Source organism: Dama dama, chromosome 20 (assembly GCF_033118175.1).
Source record: "Dama dama isolate Ldn47 chromosome 20, ASM3311817v1, whole genome shotgun sequence".
Lineage (NCBI taxonomy): Eukaryota > Metazoa > Chordata > Mammalia > Artiodactyla > Cervidae > Dama > Dama dama.
In genome coordinates, this window is record NC_083700.1 from 109,744,493 (window position 1) to 109,763,806 (window position 19,314).

The window sequence follows — 19,314 nt, forward strand, 5'->3', positions numbered from 1 at the left end:
TGCGTTGGAGGGGTCATGTGGATGTGTGTATTGTTTTTGTTCCTGTTTCTTTTTTAAAGATTGATTTATATTTATCTGTTTTCGGCTCTGCTGGGTCTTTGTTGCTGCAGGTGGCCTTTCCCACTTGGGGCGCGCAGGGCTGCCCTGGAGTTGCGGTGTGCAGGCTTCTCCTTGCGGAGCAGCTGGACAGCCGTCTGTCCAACCCCTGTCACACGTGGGGGACGGCTGCCCAGGGCCACACAGCCTGCAGGAGGCAGGGCCAGGCTCGAGGGCTCCAGTGGCTGCGGCGTGTGGGCTCCGTAGCTGTGGCCCATGGGCTTAGTTGCTCCGCGGCAGGTGGGGTCTTCCCGGACCAGGGATCGAACCCGTGTTCCCTGCCTTGACAGGCGGATTCAGCATCACCAGGGAGCCCCGCAGAAGTATGTAGTGTTGTGGTGGTTTTCACTTTGTGAAGTTTTTCATCCTAAATTGCTTGGTAACTTTGGGCACATGTACACAGTCTTCAGAGGTGGCCCTTCACGTTTGGGGAACTGTTCCGTCATCGTCTGTCGGGTGAACACTTCCTGCCAGGCTCTCTGGGACTCCCCTGGGAGCAGAGCCAAGGCCCTCCCTTAAGGAACCAGGGACGGAAAGGGACAAGGTGAAAATTCCACCTTTTATGCAGCAAATTGCGTTTGACACCTCCACACCAATTTTTTTTTAAACCTGAAGTGTAGTTGATTTATGATGTTTTGCTAGTTTCCAGTGTACAGTGAAAACGACTCGTTTGTGCACATGTACATGTGCCTTCTTTTTCAGGTCTTTTCTCTTACAGGCTATTACAGGATACTGAGTGTAGTTCCCTGAGCTATGTCGTGTGTCAGTGTATGTTTAGTGAGTCCTTTTCATGTTCCTCCTAAGTTGTGTGGAATGATGTATATCGGAGGTTAGCAAATTTCTCTGAAGGGGCTAGGACTTTAGGCCTTGCCTGCTATTTGGTCTCTGGCTGTCTGCAGCAGCCTGAGGCATAAAGAGCAGGTATGGCTGTGTTCTAATAAAACTTTATGTGAAGAACAGGAGGCACACCGCAGTCTGCCCAGCCCCGGCTGACGTCTCAGGTTTGACCTGTGGAGCTGTTATTTCTCCCTGACTGCCCTCTGTTCAATCAGGCCCGCCAGGCGCTGCTCTCATTTGACTGGAGAGTCTTCAGTTCTTTTGTAACGAAGTAAATCAAGTTCTTTACCTGGAGCATGAAGGCTCCGCCCCTGTGCCTGGTTTTCTTCTGTGGTGATGGATTTGCCGTCTTAATTCGGATTACGTTTGGGGTGTTTAACTGAAAACCCAGGTGACAGTGGTTTAAATAAGGCAGAAGTTTGTCTTCCTCTTTTTGGAAAGCACAGTTGGCGGGGTCTCAGGGCCCCTTCCTGGGGCCAGATACCTGTGCAGGGGCCGCAGGGAGCCGGCGGGCAGAGGCTGCCGCTGTGTCTTTCCCAGAAGCTTTCCCGGAGGCTCCCTCAGCACTTCAGCTTGTGCCTCTGTTGTGTCCCCAGCTCGGGGAGCCGGGGGGAATGTGCTCTGTTAGCTCGGAGCTGTCGGGAGCTGCTCAGTCCGTTTGTGAGGAAGAACAGAAAATGCTAATTGTATAGGCAGTTAGTAGTTTTTGTCCCAGATGTTGATTTTGTAGGGAAAAAAAGAAGCATAGATAATTTACAAAATACCTCTTTACTGTAGACATTTTGGAAAATAACAGAAGGAAAAGGAAAAAAACCTGAAATGTCAACTTCCAATTTTCCAGGCTGTGTGTGTGTCCTGCCCTTTAAATATGTACTTTTTTTTTTTTCTTTAACACAGAAGTGCAATACAAATATGCCCTTTCATACATTTTTTGTAGACCTTGTTTTTTTCCTGTGGTGTTTAGTTTGTTTTCTGGCTGCATGGCATGCTGCCTGGTAGCTGGTCTGCAGTTTACTTAAGGAGCAGACAGCCTGAAATCAGCTCATCAGTAAAGGTGCACACAAGACTTTGTCCCAGGGTCAGACACCTGGTGACTCAGCAGATGCAGGTGGTCTGACCTCAGGCCACTTTGCTCTGGGAAGTCTGATGGCCTGACTGGCTTGACCTTCGGTGATCAGAGAAGTGCGTGGCAGGCAGACCTTGGCCTGTAGAGGTTGTATATGAGTCCCCACCCCTCCACACCCCTCCCCACCCCTCCCCTCAGTAGTTGCTAACTGTAAGCTTACTGTGGATGCACCTGAGTATATGCAGATTTATCATCAAATAATCCCAGAGGACGAGATGGTTGGGTGGCATCACCCACTCAGTGGACATGAGTTTGTGCCAACCTCAGGAAGTAGTGAAGGACAGGGAAGCCTGGTGTGCTGCAGTGCGTGGGGTCGCAGAGAGTCCGACACCACTTAGCTACTGAACAGCAGTCCTGGAGGAAACAGATAAATTGTGGCACATGGTGGCTGCCAGGTTAGATTGCCCAGGCGTTCCCATCCTACCCCCTCCATCCACACAGCCCCTCAGGACCCGTTGCCAGGAGTACTTTGGCTTAGAGTTCATTATCACTTGTATGATAATAATTCTACGTGTTTGAACTAATGACTTTTGAGCTAATTGTTCCTCCTGTGTGGTGGCCGAGAGGGAGATGCAGTCGCAGTCCTTTCTGCTGTGGGGAGTTTCTCTAACAAACCGTGTACTGACCCCGCAACAGAAAGCCCAGGTCACTGGCAGCAGGACTCGGCCAGCTGGGCGGAAGCACGGCCCTGCGCATGAGGCCTGCAGCCACTGCTGCAAGTTGCTTATCGAAGCTTGGCCTCTGCTTTGCGCCTGGCTCTGTGACTCAGCTGCAGCAACTTGCCTGCAGGAAGCTCCTTCATGTTTTTGAAACGTTAGGTTCTGCGTTTACTGTCGTAGTTCCTCCTGTACTTTAAAGTCCGCACAAGACTGCTGCGCTCTTGGTGCTCGGCTATAGCGCCGCATGTTTTGAGCAGCCCTCCCCTGGCTCCTCCTTTCCCAGGAGACTTACTGTTTCTATTGTGCACTTCGGAGGAATATGAGAATTTTCTGCAACTCAAATTTTGCATTATAGGAAAAATACCTGCAGTGCTTTACCAATGCTACGATCATTCTTTTATTCAGTCTTTTATGCAAATAACCCATTCTTTATAAATGAGCACCCATAACCAAAACAAATAAAAAGCACTCAGGAGTCTTATCACTGAGATTATAGATGCAAACACCATTATGGAGGCCTGTGGTTCTCAGACACGGGGGGATTCGAGGGGGAGGAGAGGTTTGCCCACAGAAGGACATTTGGCAGTTGGAGCCGTGTTGGCTCGTGACAGCGAGGAGTGGGGGGCAGTTGTTGAGGGTGTGCCCCCGGCATGTCCGTGGATGCTCGTCAACACCCTGCAGTGCTGTGGGGTCCGTCCTTGCAACAAAGAGTCATTGGGCCCAGGATGTGCTGAGGTTCAGAGACCCTGATACAGACCTAGATTTTAGGCATTTTCCTATGACTACCAGTACGTACAGTTTTGGGGCTTCCCTGGTGGCTCAGTGGTAAAGAATCTGCCTGCAGGAGACACGGGTCGGATCCCTGGGTCAGGAAGATTCCCCGGGAGAAGGAAATGACAGCCCATTCCAGTATTCTTGCCTGGGAAATCCCTTGGACAGAGGAGCCTCCTGAACTAAAACGTTGGACACAACTTAGTGACTTAAAAACAATGACAGTGTATACTTTAGTTTTACAAAAAGTGGAATCAATTATGCTTATTAATTTGTAACTTTTAAAATTTGTTATATTATGAACATACTCTGTTCATAATATAATGCGTAAATATACCTTCTCATGGTCCCTTTTCATTTGTGTTTTTAGTATTTCATCGTCCTTTTAAAATTTGGCTGAGTGGTATTCCATTGTACAAAGCATCCTGATTTATGTATTTCACCACTTCCCAGCTTTTGGAGTTTGAGGCTGTTTCTAATGTTCTGCTCTTGGAAGCGTGTTAGATCTTGTTGTTTTGTCTTTTGGTTTCTGCCCCCCAGTCTCCCGTTTCCTGCCTCTGGCGCTCTACCCCCACCCCTGGGTGCCGTCCATGGGTGATGGTACCCCTCCCCCCAGCAGCTCTCTGCCTCTGCCAGCCTGCTCAGGACTGCCGCTAATTTCCAAGGTTTCCCTCACTGTGAACACATTTCACAGCCAGTGAGGCACTGCTAAAATACTGAATAGATGAGTAACTCGAAATGCTTTCATCAGATTTCAGTTTTAGATATAACTTTTACATCTTGCTTCCCTTTACTTTTGTTTCTTTTGAAAACTCAGCCTTCCGATAGATGCCCTGTGCCTTGGCGCTGTGGCCCGCTTGGCTTTGCTGCCTGCCTGGGCACCCCGTGTGGTCCAGTTGTTGAGGACAACCGTGGTCCTCAACGTCGTCGTCCTCAACAACCATCCCCTGGCCAGTGTCCCCAGGAGGGCTGGGAGGTGGGCCTGGCAGAAGGTGCTGGCTCTCCCTGGATGCCGCGGGTCCCTGGGCGGGTCAGGTGGCAGTGGTGGTCGGGACCCCTCCGTGCCCCCGGTGCCGCTCTGGGGCAGCTGCCCTGCGCCCGCCGGGCACGGTGCTGCCTGGGGGAGGAAGGGGTCCCGTCAGCGTCGGGCCAGTGCCTTTTGCGGGTCAGCGTGCGGGTGGGGACCTTGGGGGTCTGGGCTGGTGTCCCCACTGCTTTCCCTCAGCGCCCCCACCCCCACCCCAGGAGCTTGTTTGCGCCACGGTGTCTATTTTTGTGTTTCGTATGACACTGTGTGAGGAAGTCTGTTGTCTACGCACATCCCAGCTGTTGTGAATGGCCTGTGTCTCTGGGGGCTTCCAGGTGGGGATGTGTGTGTTGAGCCCAGAGTCTCGGGTAACATCGGAACAGCAGGACGTGAGTAACAGGAAGTGACAGAAATGACCGAGCGCCCAGATGCTTATTCTCGGCCACCTTTGCCAGCCCGGCGGGCCGGGGAGCTATATTTAGCCGAGTATTTTCAGGTTCCTAACCCCGTGGACACGGCCCCTCTGCTCCTCTTTTGGTCAGTGGCTGAGCTGCGGCGTGCTGACGGCTGCTCCCCATCTCCGGTCTGCTTCAGTGACCCGCAGGTTCTTGCCCATTGGCTTTAGAACCTGAGTTTTGTTTTTCCTCCGAGCTACTTTGGTTCTGACCCACTCTGAGCAGTTGGCAAACATTCTGAAAGTTGGAAGAACAGCAGGTGAGAGTTCCAGGTGTGGTGAGTGACAAGGCCATGGGAAGCTGTGTGGGGAAGAAGTTAGAATTGTAAGGATTGAAAGTGGAGTGGGATGAGTTGTAGGTTGTTGTCAGTACCTCTAGAGGGCTGGTTTGTGTCTTTTGATTTTAAAAGCCCCAGGCTTGGTGGTGTGACTTCACCCAAGGGCTAAAAGCGCTCTCTGGTCACCCCCTGGCCAGGTTGGAAAGCCCGCAGGTCAGATATGCCTCTCAGTGATGAATTTGCATTGTTGGAGCTTTGTCAGAGGAGAAACATCACGCATGTCCCCAAGCACTGTGGAGCCTCAGGCAGTCTGCCTGGGGCCGCCCAGTCCTTATTCATAGGACCCTATGTGCGGGGGATTTTTGTCCAGTGGCATCAGACGGTGCTTCAGGCACGTGGTGGCCGGGTGCCCACCTGTGCTGCTGGGTGTCCCGCCGTGCGCCCAGGGGTCTGCCCTGACCATGCCGTCGTGTGGGGGGAGCGGCCGGGGAGCCAGCCCTTGGCACTCATGGTCGCCTCACCTGCCCTGACCTGTGCCGGCCTTGGGACCTGTCCTTCCTGCTGGAGGACCACAGGAGACAGCTCCGGGCGCTGACAGCAGTCACCGGGGGTGACCTTGAGGCTGGGAAGTCGAACCTGTGGGGGACAGTGGCCATCGGATGTCTCAGCCTGTCGTGATTGCCCTGCCTTGCGCCCCTCCGTCCACACCTCTCGTTCCGTCCTGAGCTGAGGGAGCTGGCTTGTCCTTTGAGCAGTAGGACGAGCACCTCTGTGGCTCTCAGAGCGCTCCCAAAGGAAGGTTCTGGGTCTGATGGGAGCTCCTGGTGGTTGGCCTGGGGTGTGCTGGGAGAGAAGTCTCTCTGCTGGGATCCAAAAGCTTCCTTCTGAGCGGCCCCGCCAGCGCCTCCCCCGTTCACCCTTCATAAAGCGTCAACTTTATTTTCACACACTCAGCCAGCTCTTTTAGGATTCGGATATCTACTCTGGGATGAGAGATTTGAAAGGCAAATTAGGAACAGTTGTGTCTGCTGTGAGATGCGTGGCAGGCACAGAGGCGCGGGCGTGTGACTGCCACGTGCCGGAGGGGGGCGTTGTGTGCGCCGAGCTCAGGCTCCCGGGGGTGCCCGGGTTTTACCAGCAGAGTCCGTCTGCAGGCGTGGTTTCAGGCTGACCCATTCCCTTCTGTAAGGCAAGCTACAACCCAAAAGGCAAGCTATAACTTTCTACTGTAAACTGTAAGGATAGTAAATTGTACACACTGTGTAAGTGTAACTGCTATATAGATACAAAACATAGTATGTATCTCTAGTCCTGGCCTGCATACTTTCGTGCTAAGAGATTGAACATTTTAAAAAATTGTTGAATATTTCAGGCATTCAAAAAGTAACTTGATGAACAACTCTGTCCACTTCTCAGCCCAAGAAAGAGACACTCTGACACTCTGAGTGTCCTTGGAGTCTTTTGTATCCCTTTGTTATCCTGTTCCTTTCCTTCTCCCTCCCCTGAGGTCAGTCACTGTCCCCCATCATTTGTTTTTGTGTTTTTGATACTTTATCTCCCTTAGTGCTGATATAAACAATACAGAGTTAGGTGAGCCAGTTTGAACGGTTTTGGTTTTAATAAACCGATCGCACTGCAGTCTCCTGCAGCTTGCTTTTTCCTCACTCAGCATTGTGGTTCCGAATTTTATCCATCTGGACTCACTCACCTTTAGTTAAGTGGTTCAGTGTTTAAAATGACACATTTCTGATCTCTAGAATTAAACCAGAATTTCCAGGGGGCGGGACGTGAGCCTCAGAACTTCTCACAAGTACAGTGAATTGAGGCTCCGCGTGCTCCAGGGTTAGTTTTGTGGTTGACGTTGGGGCTCGGTGGATGACGTGTCCCACTGTTGACTTGTTTTCCCAGATTTCAGTGTTACGGGCAGTGCTGCCGGGAACAGTCTTTTACTCGTCTTCCTGGGCACACGGCACGCATTTCTCTAGAATTTACTTCTAAGGGCAGAGTGCAGGTGTGAGTGTCTTTAGCTTAATGAGATATTGTCAGATTGTTCTGCAAAACTTTTAATTTTTTTAAACAACTCACCGTTTTTTTTTTTTTTAATGTAGCCAGGCTCATGGCAAGGTGATGAAGCCTCATGGGTGAGATAAGATACTGGGCATGGTCAAGATTTTGATAGACACCTGCACCCCAGGGTGTCCAGAATTGAACTTCCGCCCCTCCCCTGCCAGCTGCAGAGCCAGCCTGTAGCCTTCCGCATCCCGGGATGGCAGCTCATCCCCCCGGGTGCTGCAGGGGTCCCTGCTGGCTCCATCAGAGCCTTCAGTGTGGGGTCAGAGTCCAGCCACTCCCGCCCCTTGATGGGATTGCTGAGCACCTTCCCTTAGGCTTCCCCGACTTCTGCCCCGCCTCCTACGCCCAGTTTTCAGTACAGCAACCAGAATGGTGCTTTTCAACCCAAGTCAGGTGTCAGCCTTCTGCTCATAAGCTCTGTTCACCACCCCCATTTCACTGGGTGTAACAGGCGCCCACAGGGTGCTCGGGACCCCGGGGTCTCTCCCCAGCTCACTGGCTTCAGCCCCCAGCCACGCTCCTGCTTCAGGTGCTTCTCTCCCACAGCTTCCAGTCTTTTCCAGCAAGGCCCACCTCCGTCCCCTCCCCTGACCTCCTTTTCCTGGTAGGTCTCCTTTCCCCGTAGATTCACCACCAGTACTACACTCTGTGTTAGGTAATTTACTTCTTTATCACAGTATTGATTTCCCGTCTGAATTTGAATGTAAGCTCCAGGGAACAAGGATCGTGTCTGTTCACATGGAAGACTGTCTGAATTTATTTCTCAGAGGAATGGAAGAATTTGGAGCCTGGAGGTGAGGGTTGGGTGTGGGAGGGGAGGGGAGGAGGGGGAGTGGGGGACAGTTGGTGAGAGGAGGTGTCTCGGTGTGCGCGTGGACCTGTTGGTGGGCACTAGGCCCTATGAGTCTGGAGCTGGGGGGCAGCTTGTCTGGGCGATGTTTCTGGTTGCTCCGAGCGCACCTGCTGTTGGAGGGGCGCTGAGGCCGGTCCCCCAGGAAGTGCAGCGCCGTTTGTGGGCAGGACCTGGGGTTCACGGCTGACAAGCTCAGGCTTCACTGAGCTCTCAAGCCCTGGCGTGTGCAGGAGCGATGCCGCCGTTTCCCGGGCTCTGGCTCGTGCAGGTGCGGCTACCAGGCCACGTGTCTCAACCGGAAAGGGCGCGCCCAGTGACCCTGGTGTCACGTGGGGAGGACTCGATTTGGCGTTCTCAGAGAGTGTGTACCCAGGGTGTGTCCACATATTTCCTTGGCACGTCAGGTTGAATCTCATGAGTCCTACAAATACAGGACTTCAGCAAGATGAGAGTATCCTTTTAATCTGTGCTGAGTCCACGTATGCTCCTGTTCTTAAGAAACAGCATTGTTCTGAATGTTTGACATTTCCTTTAAACATGTTACTTACTAGAAAAACGTTGATTGTGGTTACTTATTTTTAATTAAATCTTTGGAGATCTTTGCAGATTCACATGGAAGTGAAATCATGCAGAGATCCATTGTTTTATCCAGTTCCATTCATTGGTAACATCTTGCAAAACTGTAGCAAAACGTCACAGCCAGGAAGCTGAGGATGGTGGGTCAAGAGCCAGGCCTCCATCTCCACAGGGACCCCTGGTGGTCTCCTTACAGCCACGCCCACTGCCCACCTTCACCCCTGGCGACCTCCAGGCTGTTGTTCATGTCTGTGATTTTGTCATCTCAGGAATGTCCTATGAATGGGATCGTGTAGCAGGTAACCTTTCAGAGTTGGCTTTTCTCCCCCAGCAGAGCTCCTTGGAGATGCCCCTAGTTTCTTTTTCTTTTTAGACTATCACAGTGAGTGGTGTTCCATGGAATGGGCGTACCACCGTGAGTTTAATCAGTTACCACTCAAGGGCATCTGGCTTGTTTCCAGGTTTGGGTGGTTATGAACAAAGCTGCTGTAAACATTCATGGACAGGTTTTTGTGTGAACACAGGTCTTCACGTCTTGGGAAAAATGCCCAAGTGTAATCGCTGGGTTGTCTTGTAGCTTCATGTTTGGTTTTTAAAGAAGCTGTCAGATTGTTTCGCAGAGTGGTCGTGTATCCCCACCAACAACCTGTTTCTCCACATCTTCTCCAGCATTTGGTGTTGTCTCTTTTTAACTTTGTCCATCCTGGTAGGTGTATAGTCACGCTGTGGTTTTGATCAGCATTTCTGGAACAGCTGTTGAGGTCGGGGACATTTTCTGTGCTTATTTGCCTGCTTGGTCTTCTCTGGACAGCGCGAGGCCGGCGCTGGAGCCTTCATTAGGTGCCGAGGGGCGGGCTTGGGGGCTGCAGTTGTTTACGTTTGGCTGCGGTCCAACAGTTATTGGCTGCTCTCCTACTGTGGGTTCTGCCTGGTTAGGCTCCCCTTCCCTGGAGCCACGGCTGGAGAGGGTGGGCTTCTGGTGAGCTTTAAATTCTTTCTGTCCTCGCCGGTGTTTCTGGCTGGGCTTCCTCAGTGCCCTGTCTAGAATGTCAGGGGCCAACAGAGACCCCAGAGAACTCAGTGCCTTGTCATGCCTCAGGCCCTCTTCTCTCCACCCTTTGCAAAATTTTTTATACCTAAGTCCAAGATTTTAGCTGTAACTTGCCAGAGGAGAAGGGGGCGACAGAGGGTGAGATGGTTGGATGGTATCACTGACTGAATGGACATGAGTTGGAGCAAAAGTTGGAGCAAACTCCAGGAGATAGTGAAGGACCGGAAAGCCTGGCGTGCTGCAGTCCACGGGGTTGCAAAGAATTGGACACAACCTAGCGACTGAACTATAACAAGAAACCAGAGGGATAAGGAAAAGTAGGTCTAGCCGTCTTCCTGGAATCAGAGGTCTGCTGGTCACCGTGGTTGTTTTTGGATCTGTGAGGTCTGACGACCCAGCCTGCGTGTCCATCCCGGCGGCCGGCCCTGCGTGTCGTGGCCTTGGGCCTGTCCCAGGCTCAGGGCTGCACGTTGCTTACTGCTGAGGGTGTTTGCTTTGGCCTCAGTTGCAGCATGACAGAGCACGCAGGATCACAGTCTTTTTGTCATTTGAGGTCTCACTTATGGATGAGAGGCACATCCAGGTCTGCGGTTGCAAACTGCTGGACAGGTCTTTGCTGGTGAATCACGGGCCGCCCGTCATCGTCCCCAGGTCGCGTTTCTCCACCCTCTGCTTTGAACCCTTGGGAGACCTGGTGGGAGCGGGAGGGGCTGCGGCCAGGTGACTCAGGGAAACGTCCGCATGATCCTTGGGCTGACCCTCCTGGCCGGCGTTCCTGCCAGAAAGGAAGCGCAGTGCGCCAGACACGGCCTGTTCCCAGTGAGCCGAGCAGAACTCGTGGCGACTGCCAGCTCCTTCCCCATATTCAGCTCCTCCGTTCCTGGCACCGCTCACGGGGCAGTCTTGCCTGGAATCCAAGTGTGGAGCCACTGACCGTTGGTGTTGGGAGCCGGCCTGAGCCAACCTGCCCATGGACCTAGGGTCTTGGCCCCCTGCTTCGTTACCTGTGGGACTTGGGGCCAGCCTCACTTTCCCCTCCTGGTGCCTCCTGCAGCCTGTGGAGGGCACGCTGGAGCAGGCAGACATCTGTCAACACCTGGCAGGTTTCTCAGCACCGCCTGGCCAGGGGAGTTGCCACTGACACCCTCTTGGTTACCTCCCTGTCCTGTCAGCTCCCGTGTGTGTAACTCAGGTGTCTACCTTCTCCACCGAGACCTCCTATCTGTCTCCTTTTTCTCCCATGATTTCTCAGTGGTCGGTCATGCCTGGGGTTTAGGAGTCCTCGGCTAATTCTCCCCAGGGCGTTGGAAGATATTTGCCTGGCTTGGGTGTCTTAGACTCATTTAGAGTATCTAGTATTTTCTCATGTTTCCGGGAAGATCATTTGTCTGAAAGGATGGAAACAAAAATTAATAAGGGAAAAAAACAAAAAGTAGGTTTTTTTTTTTTTGGTCTACCGTATATTTTTGTGCTTGGTCGCTCAGTCGTGTCCGACTCTCTGCAGCCCCATGGATTGCAGCCCGCCAAGCTCCTCTGTCCTTGGGATTCTCCAGGCAAGAATACTGGCATAGGTTACCATTTCCTTTTCCAGGGGATCTTCCCAACCCAGGGATTGAACCCACATGTCTTACGTCTCCTTCATTGGCAGGCAGATTCTTTACCACTAGCACCACCTGGGAATCCTACCATATATTGTTAATTTAAATGTAAGGCTTTATTTTAAAAACAATTATAATTGGTACATGCACATGGTTTAGAGATCAGAACAATGATAAGTATAAAGTGAGTTTCTCAGCCCCTCAGAGGTCCCCTCGAGAGGTGACTAGGTTACTTTTTCCTCTACACCCATGTTATGCCTGCAATTTGCTTTGATCACTTAACAGTGTATCTTAGAGGTTGTTCCCTGTAAGTACATGAAGAGTAAGTAGCTTCAGTCTGTTTGGGGTTGTGTGGTCTCCGATATATGAAGGTGCCAGCTTCCTACCAGTCATACCTTGATCAGTATTTGAGTTGTTCCTTTTATCTTTACAGTGAACTTTCATGAATAACTTTGTATGTATTATGTGTCAGGCTCATGAAGATACCTCTATAGGAGCACTTTTCTATGACAAAGATGTATATGCACTTCAAAGTTTGCTAGATTTCACCACATGCTCTCCATGTGTGTGCTAAGTCGTTTCAGTCAACATTTTGTGTGCTCAGTTGCTCAGTCATATCTGAGTCTCTGTGACCCCATGGACTGTAGCCTGCCAGGCTCTGCTGTCCATGGGATTCTCTAGGCAAGAATACTGGAGTGGGTTGCCATGGCCTCCTCCAGGGGATCTTCCCAACCCAGGGAATGAACCCACGTCTCTTATGTCTCCTGCATTGGCAGAAGGGTTCTTTACCACTAGCGCCACCTGGGAAGCCCCCATAGAAGTTGTTATTTACACCTCAGTGAATGAGACATGTTATCAAACTTGTGATCTCTGTGAATCTTGTGGGTAAAAAGGTATCTTATAATTTTAATTTGCATTTATATTATGAGTAAGGCTGACCATTTTCCCCCATGTTTAAGATTCGTCCACTATTTTAATATAGTTCTGCCAGTGTCTCATATTTATTTGCACCTTCTATCTTCTGCCTCCCTCTTGTACATTTAGTTTTCTAAACACACTGTCCAGGGGTCTGAGTAGCCATGCCATTTTTCTTTTGATTCAGTTATGCAGTTAACTTTATTCCAAGTTCTGTACTCTTTTTACCAAAGCAGAGCCTTCATATGGAAAAATGCACCGATTACAGCATACAGCTTTATTTTGTTTTTTTTCCTTTTGGCCACGCCTCGCAGCATGTGGGGTCTTAGTTCCCCAGCCAGGGATCAGACTTGTGCCCCCTGCAGTGTAAGTGCGGAGTCCTAACCACTGACCGCTAGGGAGGTCCCACAGCGTAGAGCTTGGTGATGTTCCAGATCAAGGAACAGAACATCTACAGCCCCCAGGAGCTCTCTTTTGTTCCCTTCTCCCCAGGCAGCTAGTTTCTGACCCTACAGGTTAACCTTACTTAAAAAAGAAAAAAAAGCTTTGGATGTGCATAAAGGAATTATATGAATGGTATATATGTTTGTGCATGTGGCTTCTTTCAGCATTATAAAGCTGTTACTTTGTGTGGCTACAGGTGGACCGTTCTCCTTGCTCTGCAGTATTCCATTGTACTAATAGACTGCGGTTTGTTTATCCACTTTACCCAGGCAGGGAGGGCACTTGGGTTGTGTCCAGGGCAGGCCTGTTACGAGTACAGCGGTGGAGTGTTTACGTGTGAGGCTCCTGCCCCACACCCCGCAGCAGTGCTAGGACATGATGGCTCCTTTAATGGCCTCTGTGTTCAGATGAGCACGTGGAGACCCAGAGAGGGGTGGCAGTCACCCTAAGTCACACAGCTCACAGGCCTTCAGACCAGGACACCTCCTCCACACCGTGGAGCACGTGTGGCCCCGTTGGCTTTCCTGGTAGCTCAGCTGGTGAAGAATCTGCCTGCAATGCAGGAGACACTGGTTCGATTCCTGGGTCTGGAAGATCCCCTGGAGTAGGGATAGGCTACCCACTCCAGTATTCTTGCCTGGAGAATCCCCATAGACAGAGGAGCCTGGTAGGCAAGCTACGGTCCATGGGGTCACAGAGAGTTGGACACGACTGAGCGACTAAGCACAGTCCCTTGACAGCCATGGCAGGTGGCTTCTGGCATCCCCCCTTTTCCAGAAGAGAAACATTTCCCAAATAGCCAGTGGCCAGGTGGGGTTCTGTCTGAGGCATCTTCAAACATACACAGGAGTTTAAAGAAAAAAAAAAGCAGGTTGAGAAGCAGGTGCTTGGACATCGATCTGTTGGTCAAGCTCTAAAATAGAATGGGCATAAAAAAACTCATGTTCTCTTCTGAAAGTATCATAGTAACTTCTAATATAACCCCTGAGTTATACAAAATAAAGGTATTGTCTTTTTGTAACTGTACTTATTATTCTGCTCATAAAAAGTTCAAGTATGAAAGCTCACGCTGGAGTGAATAATAAGTGTTTGCTGAGGTTTCATAGGCAGATGCTCACTGGTGGAAATTCCTTATGCAGTGACCCCAAGCCATCAGCGGTCAGCCGGCTGCCATGACTTTCCCGGACACCCCGTCCAGAACACCCACCAGCCCCCTTACACCTGATCCACTTCCTCTTTTATGGCTCTCTCAGTGTCTGACATTGTCTTCTGGTTTGTCTGTCTCTCCCCCAGTGCGGGTTCGGGCTCAGTAGGCACCTTGCCTGTCCTGGCCTTGGGAGCGCCCCCATCTAGAGCAGAGACTGGGCTGGTGTCTGCTGGGAGGGAGTACAGGCTGGCCACTGAGCCTCCAGGAAAGAGAAAGGCTCCCACCGCCCCAGCCCAGGAGAGCCTGCTGCTCTGGGCCTCAGTGTCTGTCCTTCAATCTCCCCTACCCTCTCTTGGGCTGACTTCTTACACCCGCCTGGTCCCTGCGAGGCGTTGTCGTGGTTACCCTGGCCATGAAAGAATGAACAGCACCGTGCATTTGTGACCCAGTTCTAATTACGCCCTGCTGTGATTAAGCTGTGTAGGTAGTTTATGGAAATCACTGAAGAGATAATCTATAAAATACTGTTTCTAAATGTTCTGAGCCAGAAACACAATCATCTAGTAACTTAAGCTGGGTGTTCCTAAATTGGATCTTTCTAATATAAATTAAAGCTCTAACATGGGCAGACATCCAGAAGTTAAATAACAGATTTTATTGGTGAATCCACGAGGAAGCAGCCATTTTCCCAGCCCTGCTGGTGGGAAGGCAAAATGGTACAACCCTCATGGAGGGAAATTTGGCAACAGCAGCAAAATTACACATGCATTTATTCTTTGTCAGGGTGGTTATACTTCTTGGAATTTGTTCCAAGAGTACCCCAGCAAAAATATGAGAAGATCCACGTAAAGGCTGTTGGTTGTGGTGCCGATTGAAATAGCAGAGAGTTTTCGGTATCAGAGGTGCCGTGAGTGGGGCTGGCTGAGCAGACTCGGGTGTTTCAGGGCGGTGGAGTGCCTGCTCCGCAGCTGCGGAGACGGTCGAGGCCGGGGCTGGCGCTGAGGGGCGCTGGCCCGGACGCCCCCAGTGACCTTCGGCAGACAGTGCAGAGGTCAGGGGCACGGACCCTCTGAGCAGCTGGAAATCCACGTGTCACTTGTAGTCGACCCTCCTTGACGCCAGGCTCCTCTGTCCATGGGATTTTCCAGGCAAGAGTACTGGAGTGGGGTGCCATTGCCTTCTCCGAAGCAGGATGGGGGACACACAAAATCTGTGCCTTATTTTGTCAACTCGACTTTGGGACCATGTAGATATTTTATAGCAATATAAAAAAGTTAGGTGAAGGTTTTGATTTTTCAAATTTTGATAGACATTGTCAACATTTTCTCTAAAAGGTGTGTACTCTGTTTGCACTCTTTTTCTCTCACACCTTTTCCAACAACTGAATTAGCATCTTTAACAACCGTGCCAATCTGTTAGAAATAGTGTGCTCTTTTCATTTGTGTTCCCCAGTGACGAGTGATTAAGCATCTTTTCATTCCTTTATTAGCCATTTTGTATCTCTTCAGCAAAATGCAAGTTCATAGCTTTTTTTCTCTTTGTTTATGAAGTCTCTATATGTTATAGATTTACTTTTCTTTTGTTGATAGCTATTAGGTTCATGACCTCATTTCCTGTTAAAATTTTCAGGCCTGACTGTAGTAGCTGGTGGTGGTTCTGTTGTCACATGTTAAAGGGTTTTTTACAGTAACTTTATTTTTGGCTGTCCTGGGTCTTTGTGGCTACACAGGCTTTGCTCTGGTTGTGGCGAGTGGGGGCTCCTCTCTAGTTACTGTGTGCAGGGTGCTCTTTTTGGTGGCTTTTCTTGTTGCAGAGCGTGGGCTGGAGGGTGCGTGGGCTTCAGGAGCTGTGGCACATGGCTTAACTGGTCTGCGGGAGCTGGGGTCTTCCCAGATCAGGGATCGAACCTGAGTCTCCTGCATTGACAGGTGGATTCCTTACCATTGGGAAGCCCCAATAGGTTTTTTCAAAAGGACATTTATGTTTGATGTGTTTGAAATGCACAGGAGATTCCTACAGTAACTGAGGGTCAGACTTCCCTAAACTGTTCAGGTGCGGGGTGCTCAGCTCCTGAGATCCTTAGAGCAGTGGAAACGTGGTTATCTAAGTAGTAAATTACTGGTAAATGTTCACTTCTGTTGATCTTTGGTGAATATGTATCTAAATTTGATTGCCTTTCTGATTTGAGATTGTTATTGACTTTTAATGACCAAGGATAATCTTTTTATGTTCTGGTCCATTGACTACCTGAATGAAGCAGTACTTTCTCATGAAAAAAAAAAAAAAGAAAGGGTACAGTGAAAGTTTTGAAACTTTTCAGAACGTCTTGGAACGTTTCCGTCACTGCTAGCACTTGTCGTCTGCTCGTGGACACATTGCATGTTCCCTGTCTCTTTCTCCAGGTCATCACTCCATGTAGGAAGCTCATCCTGTGTGCCGACAACAGGAAGGAGATGGAAGACTGGATTGCGGCCCTGAAGACGGTGCAGAGCAGGGAGCACTTTGAGGTGAGAGGAGCGCGCCCCCCCCCCCCCCCCCCCCGAGGTCACAGTCCCAGCCTCCCCCACGCGGGGCTGCCAGTCTGCGGCTCCCTCTCTCAGATGCTCCTTGGAGGTTAGGCGCATGGCTCTACCTGTGGGCCATCAGGTGGTGACCCCGTCTGATCTCTTGTTGAACCTCGTCCAAGTTACACGTTCAGGAAGGCCAGAGGGGCGCCTCGCATTCGCCTTCTTTGTCCCGCGTTCCTGCAGCCCACCCAGTACAGCATGGACCACTTCTCGGGGACGCACAACTGGTACGCCTGCTCGCACGCGAGGCCCACCTACTGCAACGTGTGCCGCGAGGCCCTGTCCGGGGTCACGTCCCACGGGCTGTCCTGCGAAGGTACGGGAGGGTTCGCCGCCGGGAGGGGCACCCGGGGTCTGCCGGGAGACGCCCTCGGGGTCCAGGCGTAGTCACTTGCGGGCGGGCGGGCGTCCAGGGACCTGCGTGATGCCACCCTTGTTTACTGTGCCCATGCAGGAGTCTGGGATAAGTGATTCTTTGCAGTGATGGAACAAGGTGAAAAGAAGGGAATTGGTAGCATCGAGACACACAGAGGAAGCGTGGAGGATGTAGAGGGAAAAGAGATCCAACCGTCTCGCTGCTGCAGTGTAGCTGCGGCCCAGAGGGCAGGGGCGCAGGGCTTGGGTGGGACAGGGAGAGGAGAGCCGTGGCCCAGGCCCGTGCCCACCTGCGGCCTGATCGCAGATGGCTGGTGACCTTAAGGTGGGTTTTCACAACTTTCAAAGGTGGAGAAGGACCGAAAGAAGGCAACCGTTGTGTGACACAGAAAAATCATGTGACACTTAGTGTCAGTGTCCGTGCTTGACGTGTGGCCACGGGGGGCCACGCAGCCCAAGCTGCTCACTCTCTGGCCCTGCCCAGAGAGCCTGCTGACCCTGGGCAGGCTGGCCACCTGGTCTCCCTGGGAGCGCTGCACGCAGGCTGGTGGCTGCGCTCAGAAGGGAACTGAGCGTACACGCTGCGCCCGCCTTGGCCAGGAGAGCAGGGCCGCTCACCTCGGACCACGGCCATGGCCCCCAGGCTGACGTGCTTGTTCTCTCCCAGTGTGTAAGTTCAAGGCCCACAAACGCTGTGCTGTGCGTGCGACCAGTAACTGCAAGTGGACCACGCTGGCCTCCATCGGGAAGGACATCATCGAGGACGAGGACGGGGTATGCCCGGGGGACCCTGTGTGGCCCCCCCCCAGTCCTGGGCCGTGAGGCCCCCTGGCACTCAGTTCTCTTCCTCCAGGGGAAGGGGGCAGGGATCCCTCTGAGGTGGTCCCCCTGGCATCCGGGCACCCCAAGCTCTGTCCTGTCCCTGGGAGTTGTGGGTGCCCGGCAAGGGGAGCAGAGGTGTGGGCAGCCTCGGCAGACCGCACCCCACCTCCACGTGGGGAAGAACGACTCGGCCGAGTCCATTTTGGAGCACTGTTGCCCGAGGAGGAACCTTGGCCCGCATGGAGGGTGCGGGGACGCCCTGGGCCCCTGCCATCTCCCAGCGCGTGTCTCTGTGTGGCTCGCAGATCGCCATGCCTCACCAGTGGCTGGAGGGCAACCTGCCCGTGAGCGCCAAGTGCACGGTGTGTGACAAGACGTGCGGCAGCGTGCTGCGTCTGCAGGACTGGCGCTGCCTCTGGTGCAAGGCCATGGTGAGTGCGCCCGCCGGCGGGGACGCTGGCCGCTGCAGGCTGGGCAGGGTCCTGAGGGGCGGGAGGGGGCTGGCGCCCCCCTGTGACACAGAGGCCCGCATCGCAGGTGCACACGGCGTGTAAAGACTCCCTGGTGACCAAGTGCCCGCTGGGCCTGTGCAAAGTGTCAGTCATCCCGCCCACCGCGCTCAACAGCATCGATTCCGATGGTGGGTACCGTGCTATCTTGTCTCAGCCATTTCCTCGGATTGCCTTCTCCAGGCCCTCTCCTCCCCGGCTCTGGAATTGGTTATGTTGGTGATGTTGAGATGTGGTCGGACAGAGGTGGTGGTGAACAGGGTCCTGATGGCAAGCTGCTGGGTACCTTGGACTCGCGGCCCAGATTCCTTACCCAGATGTGGTGGGTCCGTTGGCTACTGAGTAGGCACTGAGTCTGAGACCCTTCTGCATCTTGACGTGACCCACCCGTCAGCTGGTCTCTGTCTAGTAGCTGACACCAGTCCCATGCTCTCCTACCCCCGCACCGCCTGTCCAGGTGGTCCGTGATGGTCCAAAGTAACACGTGCTGGGGGGAGCGGGGTGCGTGTCTCAGGACGTCAGCCTGCCAGGTTGAGAGCTGCATCTGGCATTTCGAGTCCTGTAGAGGTGAGGCTGGCCGCATGGAGGCCGGCTCCCCTGTACGCAGGGGGACGATGTGGAAACCTGTGGATTACTCTCTTGCTGGTTTCCCGGGTGTGTACGTGCAAGTTCTACATCCTACAGGGGTGTCTGCTTGGCACGTGATTGAGAGCGCCCTGGTGTCTTCCGTGGCTCTCAGATCTGCTTCTGTCCTTTTCCCTCTTCACACCCAGGCTTCTGGAAGGCCACGTGTCCTCCGTCCTGCACGAGTCCGTTGTTGGTCTTCGTCAATTCAAAGAGTGGGGACAACCAGGGGGTGAAGTTCCTGCGAAGATTCAAGCAGCTGCTGAACCCTGCCCAGGTCTTTGACCTCATGAATGGAGGACCACACCTTGGGTAGGAAGCCTATAAAATATATCTTTATTGGAGTTTAAAAACTGTGTGAAGATAATGTATGCTTATTTAAAGATTCAAAGATACGGGAAATTTTAAATGGGAGCTAAAACTTATCCTTCCCAAATCCCACTGGCAGAGGTGCCCGCTCTGAATGGTTCAGAGTTACGTGTTCTTCCAGCTTTCCAGGGCATGTGTGCGCC

General features: G+C 52.1%; 1 protein-coding gene across 7 annotated transcripts in view; it reads left to right on the forward strand.

The window, feature by feature from the left end:
- The window catches only part of DGKD (diacylglycerol kinase delta), a 104,734-nt gene that overhangs the window by 58,610 nt on the left and 26,810 nt on the right, over positions 1 to 19,314 (forward strand). For 5 of the 7 annotated variants that reach the window (XM_061122496.1, XM_061122490.1, XM_061122492.1 and 2 more), the window contains 6 exons: positions 16,308 to 16,412; positions 16,656 to 16,788; positions 17,515 to 17,621; positions 17,975 to 18,100; positions 18,207 to 18,309; positions 18,952 to 19,114. In XM_061122496.1, the coding sequence (XP_060978479.1) occupies positions 16,308 to 16,412; positions 16,656 to 16,788; positions 17,515 to 17,621; positions 17,975 to 18,100; positions 18,207 to 18,309; positions 18,952 to 19,114 (737 nt within the window). Of the gene's footprint in view, positions 1 to 5,043; positions 5,231 to 8,050; positions 8,116 to 16,307; positions 16,413 to 16,655; positions 16,789 to 17,514; positions 17,622 to 17,974; positions 18,101 to 18,206; positions 18,310 to 18,951; positions 19,115 to 19,314 lie in introns of those variants that run through there. The other 2 variants (XM_061122494.1, XM_061122495.1) reach the window with 2 other exon arrangements.